Source organism: Falco biarmicus, chromosome 6, assembly GCF_023638135.1.
Source record: "Falco biarmicus isolate bFalBia1 chromosome 6, bFalBia1.pri, whole genome shotgun sequence".
NCBI classification, from domain to species: Eukaryota; Metazoa; Chordata; class Aves; order Falconiformes; family Falconidae; genus Falco; species Falco biarmicus.
The window spans coordinates 26,886,427-26,909,934 of NC_079293.1; the positions used below are offsets into that span (position 1 = coordinate 26,886,427).

The 23,508-nt window shown below is 40.9% G+C and overlaps 1 protein-coding gene across 3 annotated transcripts in view; it reads left to right on the top strand.

Annotated features, from left to right (window-relative positions):
* RNF144A (ring finger protein 144A) overlaps positions 1 to 23,167 on the top strand; it is a 67,464-nt gene extending 44,297 nt beyond the window's left edge. For all 3 annotated transcript variants that reach the window (XM_056343385.1, XM_056343386.1, XM_056343384.1), the window contains 6 exons: positions 10,254 to 10,358; positions 10,570 to 10,630; positions 11,677 to 11,884; positions 13,753 to 13,900; positions 15,220 to 15,309; positions 18,393 to 23,167. In XM_056343385.1, the coding sequence (XP_056199360.1) occupies positions 10,254 to 10,358; positions 10,570 to 10,630; positions 11,677 to 11,884; positions 13,753 to 13,900; positions 15,220 to 15,309; positions 18,393 to 18,524 (744 nt within the window). In that variant the 3' untranslated portion in view covers positions 18,525 to 23,167. The remainder of the gene's footprint in view (positions 1 to 10,253; positions 10,359 to 10,569; positions 10,631 to 11,676; positions 11,885 to 13,752; positions 13,901 to 15,219; positions 15,310 to 18,392) is intronic.
* Positions 23,168 to 23,508: the final 341 nt, after the last annotated feature.

Genomic DNA, 23,508 nt, shown 5'->3' on the forward strand with positions numbered 1-23,508 from the left:
ATGCTGACACTTCCCTGTGCTCAAAGGCACAGTTACCCCAATGCAGAGGGTTTGGTGGCTGCCCTCAAGCAGAGGGGTGCTGTACCTCATCCCTAAAGTATCTTGTCTAAGCCATTGTTTGCATCAGTTAAGTGTATACCAGGGACTGCTGTGATATTTGGGTGTAACATTGGAAACTATTTGAACAGAGGCAGAGCCAAAGCAGCAAAATCTGTACTGCTGTTCACAGGATAAATCAACAGCCATGTTTGCACTAACTAACCACAGTGGCATTTGCAATGGGTGAGTCCCTGCTCCTCTCAGTCTGCTGGCTGTTCCCATCCTGAGGTTTCACCAGCTGATGGGAGCACAAGGGCGTTTGGACAAGACCAGTTTTTACAGCTCACTGAGGAATGCTTATGTGGTTTGCCCTGAGACATGGAAGCACGTGGGTTACGTTAATCTTCCCCAGCCAAGATGTTTGGCTATCATACACAGGCAAGATGATGTGACTGGATTTAGGCTGACAATACAGGCTGTAGCAGGGCTGCAGAATACCTGGTGCAGCCTTTAAAAACTGACAGTGTGGGTGTGGGGAAAGGCACTTGCCTTTGGCAATTTTTAACAACAACAAAAAATCTTTAAAAAGAGGCCAAGTGTTGGGCAAGTAGAGGCAGGAAGCCTGTCAAACAGAACTTTTTCAAATTACTTGCCACTTTGGGATAAAAGTTAATCACCTGTGATGCTGTCCATCTCTGGTCCTCGCTGAGCTCCCTTTCTTGGTGTGTACCTTCTTGTTCATGGCATAGGAGGCCAAATTTGTGCAGGTATTTCCCTGTTGCAGAGCTCTAGAGAGCCTCGCAAGTGCTTGTCTTTGTATGTGTAGCAACAAACAAAGGATATAAAGAGCAAACACGTAAGAAGACTATTCTTTGTTACTGCTTTCACATTTGTAGATTTGAAGTGCTGCATGTCAAGATAAGTGACTGTTTCCTTCTGTGATTTACTTTTAAGGATGATGAATCAGCTGCAGGGATAATAAAAATTTGAATTTTGATAGTGAAGATTTCTTTGAAAGTAGATTGTCTCTGAGAAGATGTTTATAGAAGTGGAAATGATCTATTAAAGTTCAAAGTAACATCACGAACATTAAACATCTGTGCAATATGTATTTGTCTCAGATCTAGGTGGTTTATGAGGTTGAATATAGTTTGTGTTCTTAGATTTGGTCAGTATAGCTAACAGCATATCTAATAAAGGGAAAAAGATATCACTCCCACGGTCATTTGTATGCCTCAAACATCTCTCTGATTAAGCATGCATAGATGTTTCCCAGTAGGTCACTTGTCAACCAAGTAAAATCAGCGTGGTACCTAAAAAGCGAGATTGTAGATCTGCCGTAAAGAATTATGCACACTGGAGCAGCAGTGCAGGAGTATTTCAAAGTTGAACCTGTGATTAAATAAGAATAGATTTGAGGCAGGATAATAACTACTGCTTTACACAAAGAGGCCATGTGGGAAGTTTGAAAGAAGCTTAAAAGCTCTCTGAGGAATAATGTACCTTTTTTATTTTCTCACATGTTTTCTTGCATGCTTTAAGCGTACCACAGAAATTTGGCAGAAAGTAGTTTTCTTGTTCTGTGAAACACTGAGATTAAAAGTGGGAAGGCTGTTTATGACTGGATTGTTGCAATGGAAGTACACAGGCTCTTCAGGAAGGACAGATGGGAGAGGAGGAAAGAGTTGTCGCTCTCTATGTCAGTGACCAGCTGGAGTGCATGGAGCTTCACCTGGGGCTGGGTGAGGAGCTGATGAGAGCTTATAGGTCAGGATTAAAGGGAGGGCAGGGCCAGGTGACACTGTAGTGGGGGTCTGCTACAGGCCACCCAACCAGGAAGACTGAGCAGATGAGACCCTTTATAGGTGAATGGGAGCAGCCTCACATTCACAAGCTCTAGTCATCATGGGGTACTTGAATCACCTTGGAGGGACAACACAGCAGAGCATAAGCAATACCGGAGGTTCCTGCAATGTGTTGATGATAGCTTTCCTTTTCTAAGTGACAGAGGAGCCAACGAGGAGAAGTGCTGTGTCGACCTTGTTCTCACCAGCAAGATGGGGCTGGTGGGGAATGTGAAGCTCAAGGGCAGCCTTGGCTGCAGAGACCATGAAATGGTGGAGTTCAAGACCCTTAGCACAGCAAGGAGGGCACACAGCAAGTTTGCTACCCTGGACTTCAGGAGAGCAGACTTCAGCCTTTTCAGGAATCTGAAGGAGATCCTGGACAAGTTCAAACACAGAAAGGAAGTCTGCGGAGAGTGGAAGCAAGGACAGGTAGCCTAGGAGGAATACAGAGAAATTGTCTGAGCAGTCAGGGATCAGGTAATGAAAGCTAAAGCCCTGATAGAATTAAATCTGGCCAGGGACATCAAGGGCAACAAGAAAAACTTCTATAGGTTTGTTGGTGATAAAGATTAGGGGAAATGTGGGCCCTCTCTTGAAGAAAACTGGAGCCCTGGTTACCCAGGATACAGAGAAGGCTGAGGTACTGAATGATTCTTTCACCTTGGTCTTCACCGACGAGTGTCCCAGCCACTGCCCAAGTTGTGGAAGGCAAAGGCAGGCACTGAGAGAATTAAGAACCTTCCGCTGTATGAGATCAGGTCCCTAAGGAACCTGAAAGCTCACAAGTCCATGGAATCTGATGAGATGTATCAGCGGATCTTGAGGGAAATGGTGGATGAAGTGGCTAAACCACTATCTATCCTATCTGAGAAGTCGTGGCAGTCCAGTGAAGTTCCCATTGACTGGAAAAGAGGAAACATAACCCCATTTTTAAAAAGGGAAAAAAGGAAGACCCAGAGAACTACAGGCCAGTCAGTCTCATCTCTGTGCCCAGCAAGGTCATGGAGCAGATCCTCCTGGAAACTGTGCTGAGGCGCATGGAAAATAAGGAGGTGATTGGTGACAGCCAGCAAGGCTTCACTAAGGGCAAATTGAACTTGACAAGTTTGGTGGCCTTCTACAACAGGTTTATGGCACTGGTGGGTAAGGGAAGAGCAACTGACGTCATATACCTGCACTTGTGCAAAGCATTTGGCACTGTCCTGCGTGACAGTGATGATCTCTAAACTGAAGAAACATGCACTTGACAGATGTGGCACTTGATGGATAAAGAATTGGCTGGATGCTTGCACTCAAAGGCATGGGGGACACCTTGTAGCAGCCTTCCAGTACCTAAAGGGGGCCTACAGGAAAGCTGGAGAGGAATTTTTTACAAGGGTATGTAGTGATAGGACAAGGGGAAATGGCCTTAAGTTGAAAGAGAGTAGATTTAGATTAGGTATAAGGAAGAAATTCTTCACTGTGGGGGTGGTGAGATGCTGGCACAGGTTGCCCAGAGAAGCTGTGGATGCCCCATCCCTGGAAGTGTCCAAGGCCAGGCTGGACGGGGCTCCGAGCAACCTGGTCTGGTGGAAGGTGTCCCTGCCCATGGCAGGGGCTTGGAGCTAGATGATCTTTAAGGTCCCTTCCAACCCAAACCATTCTGTGATTCTATAATTTGTGTTATGGCCAGATGAGCATTCCTGTTGCTTTTAGAAGTATCCACAAAACACTTAAAAAAGGTAGCGTATGACAATTATATGTGGTTACAGGAATCTGTGCTTTTCAGGAGTAGGGAAGACTTAGGCTCAAAGCTTACTCTACCATTCTTCCCTCCTCTTCAGAGAACACCAGCTGTAGGCTGTTTATTTTAAGGGAGTCTTTCTTCTTTGGATTGTTCAGTTTTGTCTGAATGCAAAGTCTCTCTAGCAACTAATGTTTTCTTCAGGGAAAAGCTCCCTAGTCCAGAGTGAATTTGCTGTTTGGACAGAAGTGAGGGGAGCGATTACTCCAAGAGTATTAAGTCTCCACCTCAGATGTGGACACGGACGTGTACCTGAGCCATTCACTCACTCTCATGCACACTCTCTTACCCTTCCCCACGTGAGTCCTGCACAGTGCATCACTATGTACTGTTCTAATCTGAAGCTAAAAGTGACCGTTAAATCACATTACCCAAAAGACTTACGGACAATGTTCCTACGAGTATAAATACCTATTCACTAGACTGACTGAAGAATTAGCTTGGTGTAATTAGCATAGAGCAGTGGAGTAACCTTGGTGTTACACTGTCTTATGGCAAGAAAAGGTATCCCTTTCTCAGTCTTCATTTTTAAGTAATGTAAAGAAAAATACATGGTGTGCAGAACATAAAAATATTATGAAATAATGTTAAAAGTAGTTGTTGCAGTAGTTCTGTTCATCTGTGTAGCCTCATCACATGGATTTTGAGCTTTGGCTTAGTATCCTTTTAGCACAAAACCTACCCATAGACCAAACTGTAGATTTGTAGCTACGAAACACTGCTAAATAAGTGCTTCTCACTCAATATTCCTCATGTTCTTTCCCAGAATTTAAGGCCAAAAGGGATCTTTACATCCATCTAGCCTGATGTCATTTGTCATATAGATCATAAAGTAACAACCAGTGATTCCTGATTCTTCATGTGGTCAAATGCAAATTGTTGTATGTGTGTATATGTATGTATATTTCTAGAAGTTCATCTAATCCTGGTTTGCAGATGATACAGAATGTGAGAGACCAGCAATTTAGGCTACATGTTAATGATCATCTTAATTTCTTGTTCAGTTTGAACTTTCTTCCCAGTATTACTTTCAATTTCTCCTCTTTGCGTTGAAACTTAGGCCCACTAGCTCTAGAAACAGATTTTTTTTTTGTTAATAAATAACAAAATAACACATAAAAATTAAAAAAATTCCTCCCTTGTTGGAAAAGCATGCCAGCCCTTCCTTGTGTTCCTGAAATGAGGTGCAGAACTCTTAGTGGTTGTCTGCCCAAGGTGAAGGCTTATTCACCTGGTTAATATTTCTGCACAATAGTAATTGCAATTGTCTGCCTTTAATATTCACCTTTAATAAATGCATTGTAAACAATTAATTCCCTTTCTTTTTTAGAACTTGGTAAATGCTCCTTTTTTCCCTTTTAATTTTTTCAGTAGGTGTTTGTTTTTTTTTTTTTAAATGTTCTACCAATACCAGCACATGATGATTGTGCGTACAGTGCACATTTTTTTTTGGGATGGCTGTGGCCTAGTGCCAGCATGAAAATACATTTAAAGTTTTCAGAAATAAATGATATGGTGATGATATACTTGGCTCTGCAGTCCTGTCATGCTTTTTTAGCCTTTCCAAATCCATTGACTGACTTACAAAAATTTTTCATAAGACTTGCAATTGCATCTGCAGCATTAGCGTAGTCAGAAGTCTGCATGTTGACAAAATCCACCTAGTAGCTGTTAAGAGAAGAATACAAGATAATCTTTTTGCCTGCCTAACTCTCAAATAAAACGTGACATTCCTTGTCTCCTGCAATAGCAGCAATAACATGTTCTTAAAAGTAATTTTGTTGTAACTTTTCAAAAATGTTTGCTCTTCTATTTTAAAAAATTAAGATGTTAACCAAAAATATCTTTAAGTGGTTTTAATTACATGCATCTTATATTGAAAAATTATCTTAGCCACCAAGTGAACACATGTTTTCTGTCAAAGGAGATGGTAGATAAATGTTGCCCCACATGGAAGCAATGAAAGTCAGAGTCCTCCTTAGGAATTGTGAAGGATTTTATTTGGTTTTGGGTGTCAGGAGGAATAAGTACAAGCATTCTCATAGGCCTAAGTGTTGCCTGAATTCTCCTAAAAGAAAATTAAAAGCCAGACATGTTAATTCTTTATATCAAGGTTTTGCTGTGGCCTGTGCAGGTTTGTTGAATGCAGCAGAGTAAAATTTTTATGGTTTGGAAATTAGGCAAAAAATAACAGTTTTGATTGTCACAGGGTATTTTGATCTTTATAACATTAGACAAAATGATGTGCAGCTCTAAAGCAGCAGCACATCAGTGGTCACTGAATATACCTTTCTGTGTGGCACGGTTCTTGATGTACAAAAGCTGGAAGTACAGCACATATGGCGGAACTCTAAATGTTAGGTGATGCTTGGCAGCTTCAGAAAGGAAGTCATTCCTTTATTAACCATCTGTCTCTCAGGCTGAGGCAAAAAAACCCCACCAAACAAAGTGTTTCTCATTTATATAGGTAGCTGATAGTAAAACCACTGTTGGGTTGGGCTCTCAGTTGATCCCTATGAGAGTGGATCTGGGCCAAAACTCCTCAAAGTGGATGTGCTCCTGCTCTTTGTCATGGGGACAGCAAATGGCAGTAGGATTCCTGGGTTACCAGGTGAAAGAAAAAGTCATCCAGACACCAGAAAGGACAGCAGTGATGTGCAGCAGGGATGCACAAGGAGTGTGCATACACAGGGAAAATACAGGTGTAATGCTTAGGGGAGCTAACTGGTCTCTTCTCACTGATCTTAGCAGCAATTGGGGCACGCGATTCATCTTGACATGCAGCTTACATAGCCTTATATAAAGATTGAAATATAGTTTATATGTTTTATATATATATAGTCTGTATATAGTTTATATGTAGCACATATGTTGCACAGTGCTTTGCTTTCCTTTGTCTACAGGAAATTACAAAAGTTATATGGCAGTTTTCATGCGATTCCCTGTCTAACAGTCATATATGGTAGTATATTACAATCTCCTTTTAATTTATAATTATTTGAAGTTGTAAAATGAGTGTTAAGTTATAGATCTGTATAGTTAAGGAACCCAAGCAGCCTCAGTAGCGTCCTGAAGTGCCAACATCTAACAGTTTGTTTCCTCCCCACTCATTTGGTGTTGCTGAGAGCGTGCATGCTGGACAGAAATCTAAGCTACTACAATTACCTGTTCAGTTGTTGCAATTGCAACTTAAACCAAAGTAACTTCCCTAACAATTGTTACAAACTGACATGTTTTAGTTCTGAATTGGGAAAGGAGTAAGAGCCCACACATGTTTTTTTACTCTAGCTGAACTAATGACTAAAAATTTACACACTTGGTCCTCCCTTCTTTCTGGCTAGGCAGCTTTTCAGTATTCCAGGTGAAGATTGTCAGAGTACAGAAGTGAAGTACAAAACTGAATAGAAAGCAAACGTTTCTTCTTATGACTTACTTAATTCAGTAGAGTTTGGTTGGTGGGGGTTTTTTTGTGTGTTTTTTTTTTTTTTTTTTTTTTTTGTCAAATGCCTTATGCTTGTAACTTTCCATTGACACACATCCATGAAAGGAAGACTAAAGATGCCTCTCAGCATATTGGTTTTATAAGGGTGAATATGCGACAAGAAGGATATCTCATGACCTTATTCCAAGCTTAGCTCTTAGGTACCTAATTTCAGCTCCTGTTTTCTCTGAGAGAAATTATGTAATACAGTTAATTTTGAAAGTTCTTTGGGGTGACTTACACTCCCACATTTTTACTTTATCCTATACAATACTTTATAACCTTAATGGAAAGACTATGAAGATACTTTCTTCCAGCATGAGATCAATTACAAGTGGCACAGAAAATGATCAACAATGTATTTGTCACCTTTTAGGAGTTGTTTTGTAACTTTTCATAGTATATAACTGAGTACCTGATCCTGCTGTGGTGTTTTGCTTGTGTGCTGGTGCATTTCTAGTACTATAACCAGTTTAAAATTTTCTGACACAAGTGGCACATCTTGTGTCTGCTCTCAAGAGAAGCCACCGGTACCCTGTGCTTCAAATTCACTTGCAGCTCTTTGGCTTACTCTTTCTCCACCCAAGAAATCTCTGAAGTGAGGAAATCTTGAATGGACAGGGTGTTTTATCCTCTGGCTAATTTACAGTGGTGTATCACAGCCTCGAGACAGCATCTGTGTTCCCAGAAGGTGTAGCATAAGAAGTACACTTTGGCTGTGCTGGCTTTGAGGAAGTAGGCTCTAGTGCCACATCAGGGGAAGGGGAAGGCCTTGGACACTGCTCGTGGCAGGGGTGAACTGTGTCATTCCTTAGACAGAAAAGAGTAGAAAAGACAGAAAATATCTTCATAGCCTTTCTGTCAAGGCTATAAATGTGAGGCAAGGGAAGCAAATCGAATAGCCTTTGGCAATGGTCCCAAACAGGTTGAGGAGGAGAATTAACCACATTAATGATTAATGACGGCAGAGCTCATTCAGCTTGAAAAGTACTTTCTGTAAGTGCTAAGTGCTGACATTAAAAATGTATGCATTTTCATTTTAATCCACACTTGGCATCTGCAAATGGAGGGGAAATGGAAGAGCCAACAGTATCATTACAGCAACACTAATACCTCACTACAGCTGAAATCACAGCTTGCCAAGGCACACAACCTAGGATCTGGTTCTTGCAGGGCTCAGCCTGCTGTGTTTGCTGCTGGTGGTTCTCTTGAACTGCTCCACCACCCACCCTGCCGAGCTCAAAGTGAAGGCTTGGAAAGCTTCTGCAAGCCAAACATCTACTAAGTGAACAGTTGTCTTCATTAAATCCCTACTGATGAAAAAGGGACATAGACTATAATCTATCATGTGGATTTTTTATGCGTGTAAAACTTTTAAAGATATCAATTATCCAGTCTCCATTTTTCTTTCAGAAAAAATAGACCTGCTGTCTCTGTTGAGTAGGAGACACAGGAAAGGGGACTGTGGCAAAATGATTTGTTGTGCTGTCAAGGTGGTGGCATGTTGCCACCAGAAAAGCTGTGTACCAGAGCAGCAGAAATTGTGTGGGCAGGAAGAGAAGGTTTTGCTGCAATCAAGCTGCAAGAGGTAAAATCTAGACTAGAACGTTAATATAGGCAGTAGGGTCTCTGAAAGGAGCTGAACAGACATATCGAGAGGCAGAGCAGAAAGAGAAGAGGCGAGATGAGTAGTGTCAAAGTCTCGACCTACAAGGTCCAGCTACAAGCCAGATGCAAAAGGTTAGGCTGGAAGTGTGCTTGTTGATGGGCCTGTTCGATGGCATGGCTGGAAGGAAGCAGCAGCTTTGTGCTCAGACCTGCAGTTAGGCGTGCTGGACTTGGCAGGGTCAGTGCAGCCCTTTGCCTCCCCAGGCTGGTGCTGAGTTGGCGGCTGTGTACCTTTTGCAAGTTCTGTCTGGAAATGGTAATTGAAGTCCTTGTTTTGCCAGCTTGCTGCAGCGTGTAATCCTTCTTGCCTCCCACCCAGCCGTACGCTGGGCTTGTTTTGTATCTTCATTTTATGCTACCGTCAGTCTAGCCTCGCTCTTTATTCACATACCCGGTAACAGAGAGGTACCTGCTTTCTGTAATTGTCTCCAGTTTGCCACTGCCAGCTGGGCTCACAAGCAGGGTGAGAACACCACAGGGTGACCCATCTGCTGGAAAGCAGACCCTCGTTTGTTCTCTGTGTAGTGTCAGGCTGGTAGAAGTTGCACGGTATCTGCAGAGAGGAGGATATCGTGCGCTCTGCATCACTACCCTTGCCTCCCCAGCCAGACACCGATGTAGTAGCTCTCACCTTGATGTGGAGGTGTGGAGGTTGAGAGAGGTGGTTGCTCTTCAAGGTTAACAAGGTTTGGTCTCAATTTGCCCTTAGTCTAAAATAACCACATTTCTTCTCTCTTGTGTTGATGGTCGTGCTGTGTACTACTGTTTTAGATGCTATGTTTTCAGTTATAATTTGGGTAAAATGCTGTGGTTGCTAGGGGAGGAAAGTATTAGTGTTACAAATATTTATTGTTTGGTCCCTATGGAAACTGTGGTTCTTCCGTGAGTCCTAATTCTCGCATTTTTTCCTTCCTATGGAAAAGATACATCTTTAACCATGAAGTTCAGATAGTTATTTTCTAGAAATAGAAGGCAAGATACACCACTCCCTTTTGCTGACTGGTGTGCTTGACAGATGTCTGTCTATGGGTAGTTACTGCTTACTAAGCTGTGTTGTGGTTTCCAGTCACATAAAGATTTTTGGAGTGTCGTTAATCTAATTTTATCTTGGTGGTGTTTTATTAGTTTTTTTCCCCATCCTAGCTCCCTGTTTGATTTGTGCTTCTCCCCATTATTGCTGTTTTTTAATTTGCTGCGTGTTTTAATTTGAGGAAGAGTTACTTGATGGTGAAATAAACTTGCTGTTTTCTATTTACAGGTATAACCATGGCAAAAGCTGTAAGCATGGTCAATGGATGTAAAAAGGTCATGAAAAAACAGTAGTATCTTTTTTCAAGGAAGTTTGAGTTATTCAGATTTTCAGAGGAAAGCTGTTAAAATACTGAGTGATTTATTCTTGATGGGATGGTTAACTCAGTCTTTGGCTCTCTTACAGTGCCTAAAACAGTATGTGGAACTTTTGATCAAAGAAGGTCTAGAAACAGCAATCAGCTGCCCTGATGCTGCCTGCCCAAAGCGAGGTCATCTGCAAGAAAATGAGGTACACTTTTACTGCAAATAGGGGTGGGTTTTTTTAGTTCCCAGGATGTTTAGATGTGTCTTGCTCTATATGTTACAGCTGCCATAGTTGCCAGCATATGTTTTTAATAATTTTCCAAAGGTTGAATATTTTGTCTCAGTTTGTTGAAAATGCTTTTGATTATTGCTGTTCTAATCGGAAATTTGTCTTTTTCTTTTCCTTCCTTCAACAGATTGAGTGCATGGTTGCATCAGAAATCATGCAAAGGTATAAGAAGCTGCAGTTTGAAAGAGGTAACACATGTTAACACTACGCACTGCAAGGCTGTGGGAATGGTATCGCTCCTGAGCGACCCCATAAATCAGAATCTGGCTCTGCACATGTTCATGCAGTAGCATTGTGCATTAATTGTTCAGTTGTCAAAAAAACAACAACCCAAAAAGCATTGTTTCTGTTCTTGCCTGAGTGATTTGCAGAACTGCAACGTTCTGGGAATAAACTAAGGAAAGAAAATTACTATGTATTATATTGCTCCATAACTAAGGGAGGGAGCTACTTCTATTTAGAGCTTTGCTGTTTGAGTTGACTACCAGTACTTTAGGGGCTGGGGAGGTAGACTGACCCCTTTTATGGAGCCACCATTATCTTCTGTGATGGCCTCTGGTGCAGAATTACTAGGCAGTTCTGTGTGTAATGATAGCATGAACCTTGTTAATTTTTATGAGGTTATAAGCTGACTGGGTGCCTATGGGGGTGTGGAACTGTGTGGCCATAGAGAATTTAGAGTAGTGTTTTACTGAGGGCAGGACCTGTCCAAGAAACCACTGAAGTCATTGGCAGGTTTTTATTGGCTTCAATGGGCTTTGAAACATGAAATAACTTACAGCAAACAGCCTCCCAGAAAGGGATGAAACTGTGTAACAGTCTTATGCTATTGTTAATTATGTGGTTACATTAGGGCAGAGGCCACCATGAAGTAAGAGTCCTACTGGGCAAGGCACTGTAAAAACACTTTCTGACGGGTTATACCTGCATAGTATGTGCTCTATTTATCTTCAAGTACAAGTGAAGAAAAATACACCGCCTCATTCTCAGAACAAGTTTACTTCAGTGAATGAAAACAGGCAGTTAATTCAAACTCAGGAAACTCACTTTAGCTTGGTGCCCGCTTGCAAAGCAGGCCAGATTTATGTCTGAATGGGCAGCATAAATTAAAAGGCTTCTTTTAAAAATGCGTGTCTTCAAATGCCCTGCCAGTCAACCTCAGCTTGAATACATTGTTATGGAAGGCCAGTCTTGTAACTGCCTTTGAATTTTGTTCTTTTATGTCCCTTTGTAGAAGTGCTTTTGGATCCGTGTCGGACTTGGTGTCCATCCTCTACTTGCCAGGCAGTTTGCCAGCTCCAGGAATCAAGCCCACAGGACCCCCAGCTGGTCCAGTGCAAAGCCTGCGACATTGAGTTCTGCTCTGCTTGCAAATCTAATTGGCATCCAGGTCAAGGCTGTCAAGAGAACATGCCAATCTCTTTTCTTCCAGGAGAAACAAGGTAAAGTATTGCAAAAGATCAAATATTTAGAAACAAAACAATCTTTGAACAAACCAGAGTATGAATAGTAAAGTAGCATTCTCCTGATACTCTGTTTTAAAGCTGCTTCCTTCACTTAGTCATTCCTGTTCTTGTAATGCTGTATTCCAAAACTGGATAGCTCTTGGCAGTATTGCTCATTGCCACTATTGCTGGTAAAGCACAAAGGAGCTGCTGGAGCCTCTGTCACCGGCCCTTTTGCCCCAGCGGGAAAAACACAATATAGAGGCAGCTCATGAGCTTCTCTTCAGGAAGATCTTGTTGCTGCTGCTATTCTGGATGGCGTGAGGGCTGGTAACATCGTGCCAGACAGTGATTTTTAGGATACTCTCTTGATATCCTAACTGCTGCACATTTGGCCAATGATCTTAAGTTCTGTTTCAAGCTGTTTCCAGTGGCATACTGCAGCCAGTGAGTAAGAAAGGCCATTGTGCATATGTTCCACTTAATGTTTGGGTTTTTTCAAAGATTGCATAGCAGTTTGAGGTATCATTAAAGACCTGGCCAGCCTTGGACTTAGCTATTCATACGTTGTCTTCTTTCAAGCTTTGCTGTAACAGATGACTAGCTAGGATGCTGTCATGATGAGTTCCTGATTAAATATAGTAACTTTTGCACATGCTTTTTGTGTGTGCTTGACCAGAACTGAGCTTACTAAACTTCACAACAAGGTAAAAATTTTATCTGTTTTCCTTCATGTTTTGGATGCTTTTAGTTCTTGCTTCATTTTTTTACTCTGTTGAGGTTTGTTTTTCCATTATTTTGGAGAATAATGTGCCAGTAGCAGTTTGTGCTACCATGCATTTGGAGTTTCATATACAGTTTATGGATTCAAAGCATTTTTCTGTAATACAGTTGCCCCTAGTGTGACTAATGTGTGTGTGTCCTTTTATCCTGCCGTTGGGCAAATCAGTCAGTCAGTCAAGGGTCAGTCCTGTTTTCCAGCAAACTGTTGATTCCCCATCAGTTGTTCATGTGTCTCCCACTGGCAGTGGCTGCAGGAAGTGTCATTTGTTAAGGTACATTTAAGTTAGTGTGCATAAAACCTCCATGTGGTAGAGAGCTACTCGAGGGAAATAAATGTTCTTCCAGTGTTTCCACATTCCTCTGTGTTGTGCTCGCTATACCAGGGGATGTCCTGTGGTTTTGCACAGTCATGCAAGACAAAAAAAGGCAGTGCTGACCCTAACTCATGAACAGTGGTCTTGCTAGGACAGTGTTGGAGATGAAGAGATCAACTCCGAGAGAATGGCATGCCCCCAAAACCTCACAGTTCCTGATTTGGAGGGAAATTTCTAGGGAGGATCGTCAAGGAGGGCAGAGAAGAGCAATCTTTCCCTGGCATCCCAGTCCAAAGGAATGTGGTCTGGGCTTGTTGTGCCATCAAGGGATTGCTTCCTCTTCTTTTCTGAGAAAGAAGGAGGGAGGAGAAAGACAAATGACTTAGATGTACAAAGCATTTAGGTGTTAACTAGCTGCTGTTCCTCTGATATATTCCAGGAGAAAGCTGTGTATCTGTTAGTGTCTCTAGTTAACAAAAACAGTTGGTAAAATATGTGGTAAAGAAAATGTCCTGACTCTCACGTAGGCACTCAACATTAAACAGTCATTAAACATTTTTTCTAGAGATATGTTTGAAAAATAGAGAATAGCTAAAATATCTGAATAATAAAACCCAGCTGAATACCTAGTTCTCTAGTAATTTATCTTTTTTTTTTTTTTTTTTTTTTTTATGAAACAGTAGGCTTACCTTCTCAGCATGGTTCTTACATATTCTTCTCTAAACTGACATGGCCATGTACTTACTAATTCCTCACTCTCCCCCACAGTTCAGTTTTTAAAATGGAAGAAGATGATGCTCCAATCAAACGCTGTCCAAAGTGTAAAGTTTACATTGAACGAGATGAAGGCTGTGCCCAAATGATGTGTAAGAACTGCAAACATGCCTTTTGCTGGTACTGTCTGGAATCTCTTGATGTGAGTACATACCATGGAGTCTGGTTCTCAGAAACTTAGAATTTCATTGCTTTGCCATCCAGCAGGCTCATTAATCAATTAAATAGTATCTCACTAGCTTCTGCCCAACTTGGTGGTCCACAACCCACCAGACCTGATCCTGGTAATTTGATAGGATTTGTGCTCTTTCACTTGTCTGACCTGTGCAATCTTAGCATTTTGCTGATGTGAGTCAGTAAGTAATCATCAAAAAGTAAAATTTCATGAAAATACTCTGTTTGCAATCTTACTTAGTGGCAAGTAAGATTGGGAAGGGACGTTGCTTCGCTTTGTGTTTTTTTTCCCCCACTAATACTTCATTTAATACTGACTTTTCAAGTTCTCCGTCTTGAAGGAGTTACAGGATGAGTACAGCAATGTTCTTAGTCTTGAGACTTCCTTAGTGGAAGTTTAACAAACTCTAGATTTGGTGCGTCATCATGTAGAAGATTAGCAGTCAGATTTTACCGTTCATTGTGTTCTGTGGGACAAGAAATACATCTGACATATGAAAAAGAATACAATGTTCTCCTAGCACCAGGAATTTGTCAGTCTATAAGCTGCTGCTGTCATATGTTTGTCTTTTTAAAATCAGCCTGTTATCATGCCCAAGGATCAGAGTATATAGAATATACAACATCTGTTTCCATTTCATCTGCTTTATTTTATAACATTGTTAACAATAGCAAAGGAAATGTTTGAAGTTCCTGAAAGCTACTCTGACTATTCAAATCCTGGGGTTGTCCTATTTGAATGCTTTAATAATAGTCCTTAACTCACAGGCTTTTCATGTGCTCAGTTAAAAAGCAGCGTTCCCTTGGTACTAGGCCTGCTGTCTTGACTGGTTTGCAAAAGGATGGCAGGACAGGTCGGGACATAATTTCTCAAAGATCTGTGTTGCCCTTTTACTTTCAACTAGTAAAAGGAACCAACTGTTGGAAGTCTGCAGTACAAGTATTCGTTTTCCTTTGTTCTTTCTGTATGTGTAAAATGTATGCAATAGTCCTTTTCTCGGATCCTCTTGCTGAACTCCATGCTAGCATTTAAATATGCAGCTTGAGAGCCTTTGGGAGAAGAATTCATTACAGATACATAACACTTGCTAAACAGCCCTGTTTGTGAAGATGCTTAGCTGTAAACAAAGCACTTTGGAAAGGTTAGACCTGGCCATATCCACTTTACTAAGTTTTTATCTTCCTGTACAGTTCCTGGTTATAAGTTCTCAGGAAATAGTGGTTTATTAGTTGAAGAACAGTTTACACTTCTGTTTATTGCCTACCTTTTATTTTAATATTTTTTAGGATGATTTTCTCCTTATACATTACGACAAAGGACCTTGTCGAAACAAGCTGGGACACTCCAGGGCATCTGTTATCTGGCACAGAACACAGGTAAAGCTCAGATATTTAAAAGCTCTCTACAGGTCTACTACTGTCATAGTGCTTTCCTTTGCCTTACTCATTTTAACACCTTAGGGTAAAATTCTGTGCTAAATGGTAGCTGATCTTCATAGCAGATTTTGTTAAAGAGGGCTGTAGCTCGGAGAGGAACAGTTTGCTCTTCCAGAGAGGACACTCCTGGGCAGAAAGCCACTGAGAATTAGAAGGGGTACATTTGCAGAGCCAGTTAAGTGCCAGTCCAAGTGCGTTCTCAGTAAACATAGAGGATGGACTAGGTTGCCACCATCCATATTACTAACAGGAGAGCTCATCCTGCAAGGGATCTTTAGCTTCAGATCCAGAACTGGAAAGGAATTAGCCTGAGTATGCTCAATATCTTGTTATGGACTCCAGTTGACTCATTCATGGACAGAAGGTAACCCCACGAGTTTCAAACACAGATTCAAACTGACAGTTACAAAGAGCGTGGGGATGGCTCTTGTAGCCTAGACCTAGTCTTGCTGGACCCACCATGAATGCTGCTAATGAAAGTGCTCTCTGCACTACTTTAATGCATGTAATATAAATGCTAATGTGTGACTTGGTCCAATCTACTGCCTTTACAGTCACTTCAGAGATACAGGGACATCTGGGTTTCTGAGTCATCTTTTCCTAAATTAACTGTGTGCCAGTAAAAAGCTACCTTAGCTTGAGATGAAGCGCTTTTCTTGAAATATACATTTCTTTCCATTCGAGCATAAACCCCAAGTCTAGAGAATAAACCCCAATTCTGGTCAAACAGCTAAACTGAAATAAAATGAGGATTGCACCGCGCTCCCTCCACATACACCCCTGGGTGCCTGAGCTATGGACTGAATTTTGTGTGGCTTAGCCAACGGTATCTTAGGAAGTGTGTGGGTAGATAAGTTGTCTTGATGTACCTGTAATATGAGGTGATTAATCTGATATTTGGAATCTGTTCTTAGCTACAGCAGTTAGCGCAGATATGTTCGATAGACAATACATTTGATGTTCAGGTCGTTGTTGAGAAAGCAAATGGTAAGTCTCTGCCAATCAGGATATGATTCTGCTAAACCTGCTTAAGCCCAATCAACATTGCAGTCATTTCCTTATGTGAAGTTTCTTTGAGTATTTAGCCAAGACAAATTGAGGTGAGCCTTTGGTTTGTGGTTTGTGGGTTTAAAAGAAAATATTTGTTTTGGCCAGAGGGAGTGGCTTGATGCTGAGTAGGACAGCAACTTCTTCAGAAGCAACAGAACCAAGTAGAAGATGAGTAATACTCAGCAGGCAGTTTTGTTTAAAAAAAAAAGCAAAAAACACAAGAAAAAACCCAAAATAAACAAAAAAAACCAACCCACAACAAACAAAATGAACCTTAATTATCTCTTTGATAGCATATTGAGGCAGAAAGGAAGGTGAAAATTAGATAGCTCATAAAAATTAGCAGTAGTCAATCCAGTCCACTGAATTGCTAACTTCCTTCCAGCTTGGCTCTGACCAGCACACATCTAGCCTGGGCTGCAAGGAGGTAGGCAAGGGTGTGCTGCCTCCGAAGATCAGTATGGCAGCAGCTGCATTTTTAGTAGTCACGATTTTTAAAGGAGGTGAGGATTTGGCTTTGGTTTGTGTCTGTACGAAGTAAATACAGAGATTAGCACATGACATGTGCATCAGATTGTCAGCACCTCAAAGAAAAAAAAAAAAGACTAAGTAGCGAAACGTGCACACCTCTGAAGCTGAAAAAGAAATTGCTCTTGGCAAGAAATAAAATTGTTGGGGCGTGGAAGTTTGAGCTCCTCGTCCCTGGACAGCTAAAAGCCGGGACTGAAAGACTCGGTCAGGCTAGGAGGCAGCCCGAGGGCCGAGCGCTGTCCCGCAGCGCCACCTCCTGCAGCCAGCCTCGCCGCCCAGCCCCCGGCCCCGGTGCTGGAGCTGCAGAAATACATACGTAGTAATCAGAACGAGAAATTGGCCGTGGCCGACAAAAGCACTAGTAAATCATCGCTTCTATACCATGGCTAATTAAATATTTGCCAGCTAATTGAAGTGGCGTATCTAGCCCTGGCTAGAAGAATTCTTAATGAGTACTGCACTCTTAATTTCATTTTGCCTTCTGTTGTGGGGTTTTGCTAGCAGATTAGCATTCCGCTCCTGCCTTCATTATTCAATATTATTCACAGACTCTCTCATGTGAATTAATCTAAATTATTTTCTCAAATAATTTGCAGGCGTATTGTTGCAGCATTACACTTACAGTTGCCTGTGGCAAATGGGAAACTTCCTCAGGCGATGAACCTCAGCTTGAGTGTTTTTTTAATAGTTTTCCAAATTTAAACTCTGTAGAAACTAATAGAGTTTGGCACGCTGACAGGATGGGTAGGTCTGTGGTCCTCTGCCCATGCTGGGAAGAGGGTGATCAATAAATGTCAATTTAAAAAAAGCTTTTAGAGTTAGGTCATGTACCCTGAAGCAGCAGGATGAGCTCAGGTCTGACTGCAAAAAGCCATTACATATTCAGAGTCCTTCTGTAGTCCATAGTGTTTGTAACCTGTGGCTGAGATCCCCAAGCTTGTGTTGCTGCTGGTGGGAAGTTTGTGGGAGTCTTCCCTGGCTGTCCATGAACAACATGAAAACTTTGACTGATTAATTTTGGAGCTTTCTCCAGCAAAAAAGGGAGCACCTGGAAGTGAAAGTCTCTAACTCTTTTCTAGTCTTGATCCTGATATTTACGTCTGATCAAGAAAAAAGTGTCTAGTCAATTGCTTCATTAGTTGTTTGAGATATAGCAGAACTCGAAAAGGCAAATAACAGTGTGCATCACTTTGTGTGATGGACCTGAGTTGTGTGGCACGATGTTGACTGGAGCCATGAAACATGAGCGTTCACTCTCTGATTTCACTCATGTTTGCTGATCGCAGGAGCTGACTGTAGCGTGCTCTTGGGGGGAAGTCCTCACTGTGGTAAGGTCAATGGCACTTGCTGAGATCCTACCGAAGGACACTGGTGGTGCACTGATGTCAGCAGAATGCAGACAATTGCTATCCCTAATGCAGTGGTATTCTTTTCTCTTGCAGGTGGTAGGAATTTTTGCAGGATTTGGTCTTCTACTTTTGGTGGCCTCCCCTTTCCTTCTGCTTGCTACACCATTTGTTCTGTGCTGCAAGTGCAAATGTAATAAAGGAGATGATGACCCTCTGCCTACCTAGACTGAAAGAAGATTGGACTCATCACAACATGTGTTTTGATTTTATTGTTGCTGTTGCTGTTTCCCTCTTGCACTTACATTGGTGTAGCCTTACTTGTCCCATTCTGCTTTTCATTGACACACAATCTCGGTTCCAGAAACTGTTGTTACTACTGTGGCATAGATAATTGATGATAGACAAGGAGGGTAATGGAAGGCAAGTTTGGTGCTAAAGGGAGACCATGGACCTGAGTAGCTATCAGAGATGAAGAGATGATACTGCTAAAAAAAATGCAAAAGGTTTCTGCTGCCCTGCTGGTGGACTGGGAACTGTACAGAATGACATCAGCAAAACAAGCTGAAAATGCATACAAACCTAAACGTCTGCATATCTGTTCGCTTACATATTTGATGTCTTCTTATTCCTGTATGTATTTGTTGCCTATCATTTAAACCAGATAGTCAACTTACTGTGACTTTGCCATGTTTATTACACATCTGTTTTTGTTAAAGCCATCACAATGTCCTTTTTAGTACCTATTTTTCCAAGTATAAGAAAATCAATAAGGTGCATATAGGCCATCCTATGCCTTTCTTGAAATCTGGGGAGGGTTAGAGGGACAAAGTTGGTCCTGTTGCCTTCCAGGAATTTTTTGAAGTCTTAATATAAATTTGTTTGATTGAAAGCTACATTTTAAAAATGAATTGATGAAGCTGTAAGGTTGACACAAACCTTGGTGTCACAAACCTGCTATCTAATCAAGGTTCTTTTAAAAATGCATTGATGGTATTGATTACCGCTGGACCACTAGTATTTTTCTGAATTGTTATTTTTTGCTGTTGTTTAGGGTTCTGCTACACTTATAGGGCTATGTAACTTCTAATCCAGGTATCTTAATCTTTTTATATATATAGAGAGATATATATAATCGTATTTAAACCAAATGTGTAAATAGCTGTGCTATTGAAAGATTTTGGAAGGTCAAAATAGCTTGCTTCTGCCTTTAGGGCAATTACTAAAAAATACAGGACTAACTTTACTATTTAGCAGACTCTTGGGTTATCAGTGAATCTTTCCTTTTAAGTATAAAAATACATCAGGGTTATCCCTGTAGTTAAGAATAAAAATGCCTGGGATATTTGTGGAAGTTGTACTTTACATTTAAACTACTTAGCCCATTTTCAGAGTTAATATCATAGGTTGTATGGTGTATGCTGTTAATAACAATACTGTGACGAAACAAGTTTTTATTTGAAAAATAATCACTTGATTTGATGATTTTGTGGAATTCACAGTGCTGTGTTTCCAGGATAGTAAAGCGTGCTAGTCAACATACTATTAATCATTGTAATTTCTCTTTAGAGATATTTTTTTGAAAAACATTTTACTCTGATTGTAAAGCCTACAAGAATTTGACTAATAACTTCTTGCTATGAAATATAAAGCACCTGAAACAATGTGTATGTCTGTGTGTAGTACTGAAGGAAAACATTATTTTGAATGGCTTGCGGACTAAGTTCAACTGTGTTTTTTTCATCATCATTTATTTCTGTGCATTATCAGTGTACTGAAATGGATGAATATGTTGAAGCCAGGATAACTTTGCACTACAAATGTATTAAGACCCTTCAATGCAACTGCTTCTGGCTGCTGTCACAGGCTGGGAATATGTTTTCATAGCTCAGGCATAAGGAAGTGACTCCTCCTTTATACGTTTGTTTTATACTGTCTGTTAAATAAAAAGACTGTAGGGTACAATTTTGAAAAGGGCCACTGTATTTTTATAAAACAACTCTTGAATTGCTTCTCTTTCTCCTTCTTCCAAGTTTATTGGTATCCAGATTCAAACTGTATCTGACCACAGATTTCAGCTTCAGGAGCTGGAGGTTGTCTGCAGTTTGCTTATCTGGCTTGATTTTAATGAGTTCAGCCATTGTAATGTGAAGATAAAGGATAGCTGGTTTCCAGCAAGTCTGAACCCTTCATGGTGTCTTCACATTGTTTGTGGCAATGCACTGTTCAGATCCTTTGTTATCAGAGTCTTTTCAGTATTGTAAGCTATCTGTGTTATTAAAAAATGCATAATTGTTCAAAAAAACCTGCGGAAGGAAATCAGGGTATGCATTGGATGGCTGTTTTCCAGCCCCCAGGGTGTGTGTGAAGCGCTGAGTTCAGCAGGCGGGGATCTGGTTATCTCACCCGGCTCTGGCAGCAGCTCAGTCCGTCTCCCCCCATGTACCCCAAGCTGAGCACCTGGGTTGTGCCGAGTCATTGCTTCGGTGTGCAGAAGTCCTGGAAACCCTTCTGCAAGGGACAGCTTCCTGCAGGTAAGCTTGAACAGTGGCCTTTCATACTTGGCCCTGTAATTCTATTTAACTGGAGACAAAAAAACCCCTGGACCACAGGACGTAAAAGATTTCATGAGCTGTTACTTTTCTAACTAGCAGCACTGAGGGATTTTGCTGTGTGCAGCAGTGGCTCTAATGACAGATTTGGCTGCTGGGATGACAGTAAACAGCAGAGGTGCAGTGGCCTGTTAACAGGACCAGTGTCCTCCTGGTATGAGGTTTACGTTCTCTGTGCCTTTCTCAGAGACAGCCTTTTTGCGGCAGTATAGCGAAACTTGAGTTTTCCATGGTACTGTGTGGCCAGTTAATAATCAATGTCAACATTGATGCATTTCCAGATTTAAAAGAAAAAAAGAAAGAAAAGTCTTTTACAAATACAGACATCTTTACATTATAGTTTCTAATTGATGCTCACAGGTAACGTTATGTATCAGAAAACTGTGTACTTCTGTCAGTATATCTCTCTGATCTCGACATATTTGAATTTCTACTGGAGATTTTTATGACGTTACCTCTTGTTTCACATCCTGGCTGTTGGGATAGACTATATGCCTACATATGTTTACCAAATACCTAATTTGTTCAGGTTTGCTAAATGTCGTTCCATCTGTATTCTTCTCGGGGATTTTTTTGTTTTTCTTTTTTTGAATTTTTTTTTAATGCTGATTTGATTCCAAAGTAGCAACTTCTGGTGGTGGTGTATTGAGTTTGGGGCATTTTAATGTTACAGCTTACATTGATAGCGTGACATTCAATACCCTGAAACTGAACTGTAAGTACCTTATTTTAAACTCTGACTTTTAAATCCCCTGCCATGGAGAAGTGAATGTTTGTCTCTGCTGCTTTCCAGATGAAATTCTGTTACAACAGCTTTGGCTTTTTAGAATTTCACCAGAAAAATAAGGTTCACCACATGATTTCTCTTGAGTTTATTATGGTTATGCTATTATTTAGGGAGTTTGGATTGTTTTAAAAGCTATTTTTAGTGGCGTTTGTAACAATACATAATTTGCATGTTCTGTTGGGATGAAGTGGTGTCATGTCTAGCGAGCGAGTGTCAAGTCCAGACTCCAGAGGCTTTGCATCTCCCTAGACTTGACATTCATTGCTTGGGCTGAAGTCAGCCCTGAGAGGGGTCAGAGCACACAGCCCATACCACCTTCAATGGTGGTAGCAATGTGGTTTCCCCACGTGACATTGGACAAGTCACTTATCTCCTTTTATCTCAATTTAACCATCTTTTAAATGGATGGACCAATGTTTACCTACCTCACATGAGGATTGTGAGGGCAAATTCATTGGTTTTGAGGCTCTTCAAGATCCTGTGATGAAAGACTGTATATAAATGCTTACTGTAGTTTTATGTTAATATTTCAGTTTTATTCATGTTGGCATTCATCCTGAAACCTCCTACTACTGACTTTAGCATGCCAAGAATTTGGGATGCTTTCCCCCACATACCAAGCAGCATGATCTTTCCTCAAATACTCTGGCTTATGAATTAGGCAAAATCCCAAATAAGAGCTAACTGGATCAACTCTCGGCTTGCAGTTCATCTCCTGACATGCAGGAAACACAATCAAAATTAGTGAAAAGATCTCCTGTTTGTGGAGCTGATAGGATAAAATATTCATAGATCAGAAAAAGATGAAGTGCTTTTGTTATGAGCAGGAAAACGAAAATGAAGTTTTGTGCATTTCATCTGTAGGCCTTTTACTGCATAGGAATAAATATATTTGATACAGGCTGTTTTCATCCCAGTGAGGTGCAGCATGCATAAAGCTTTGTGCAGGTTTGCTTTTTTAAAACCAAAGTTGGTACATTTCATGTGCGTAGTCTAAAATCCTAAGGAAGACGGGTAGAATATGGTTGTTGATGACAGTGATATTAAAGGCATCAAAAAAGCCTGCATCAGTGCTTAATTGCTAATGCACTTATACTAAGTAAGGCATGCTGTTTGTGTTTAGAGCCCTGTGGTCTTCATTATTGCTTTGAGTTGTGTATCTCTCTTATAAGAATTCCAGGAACATTAGGTACAGGTACATGGTACATAACTGAACCTTTCTTGATCATTTTACCATGGATGTATTTTAAACTTGTATAGGGATAAGCATGAAGGAGTCATGCATATCTATAAATAATGTATTTGACCAGTGTAAAAATAGTTCTGTTGATGTATTTGAAATGTAAGTACATTTTGTGCCACTAACACTGTGATGTATAAAAGAGCTGTTGAATGCCTTTTAATGTTGTGTTTTGTACTTTGAATCATATTGAAGAGTTTAATTTGTAATTTCAATAGATATTTTAAATGAATGCGTCTCCTGTGATTCTTCATAGTGACTTCCCAGTGCTATACATTCACTAAAGGAAAGTGCTTTTGTTATGGTAGGACTCCCTGTGCTTACCCACCTCTTGATCCTTGATCCTGAGCAAGCACAGCCTGTAGCCTGGAGACCTCCTGCCTCGTTTCTGGGCATGACTGAGGTTTCTGGCTCATTGTCTCCCAGTTTAGCCGTAGGAGTGAATCTGGGTATCTCTAGAGATAATTTAACCCACAGCTGGGTCTTTGGTCCAGCTCCTGTTGCAGTCCGCTGATGGACGCCCTAGCCGGGTGAATGTGCTGCTCCGAGGATCACTCTGAGATGCATGTATGT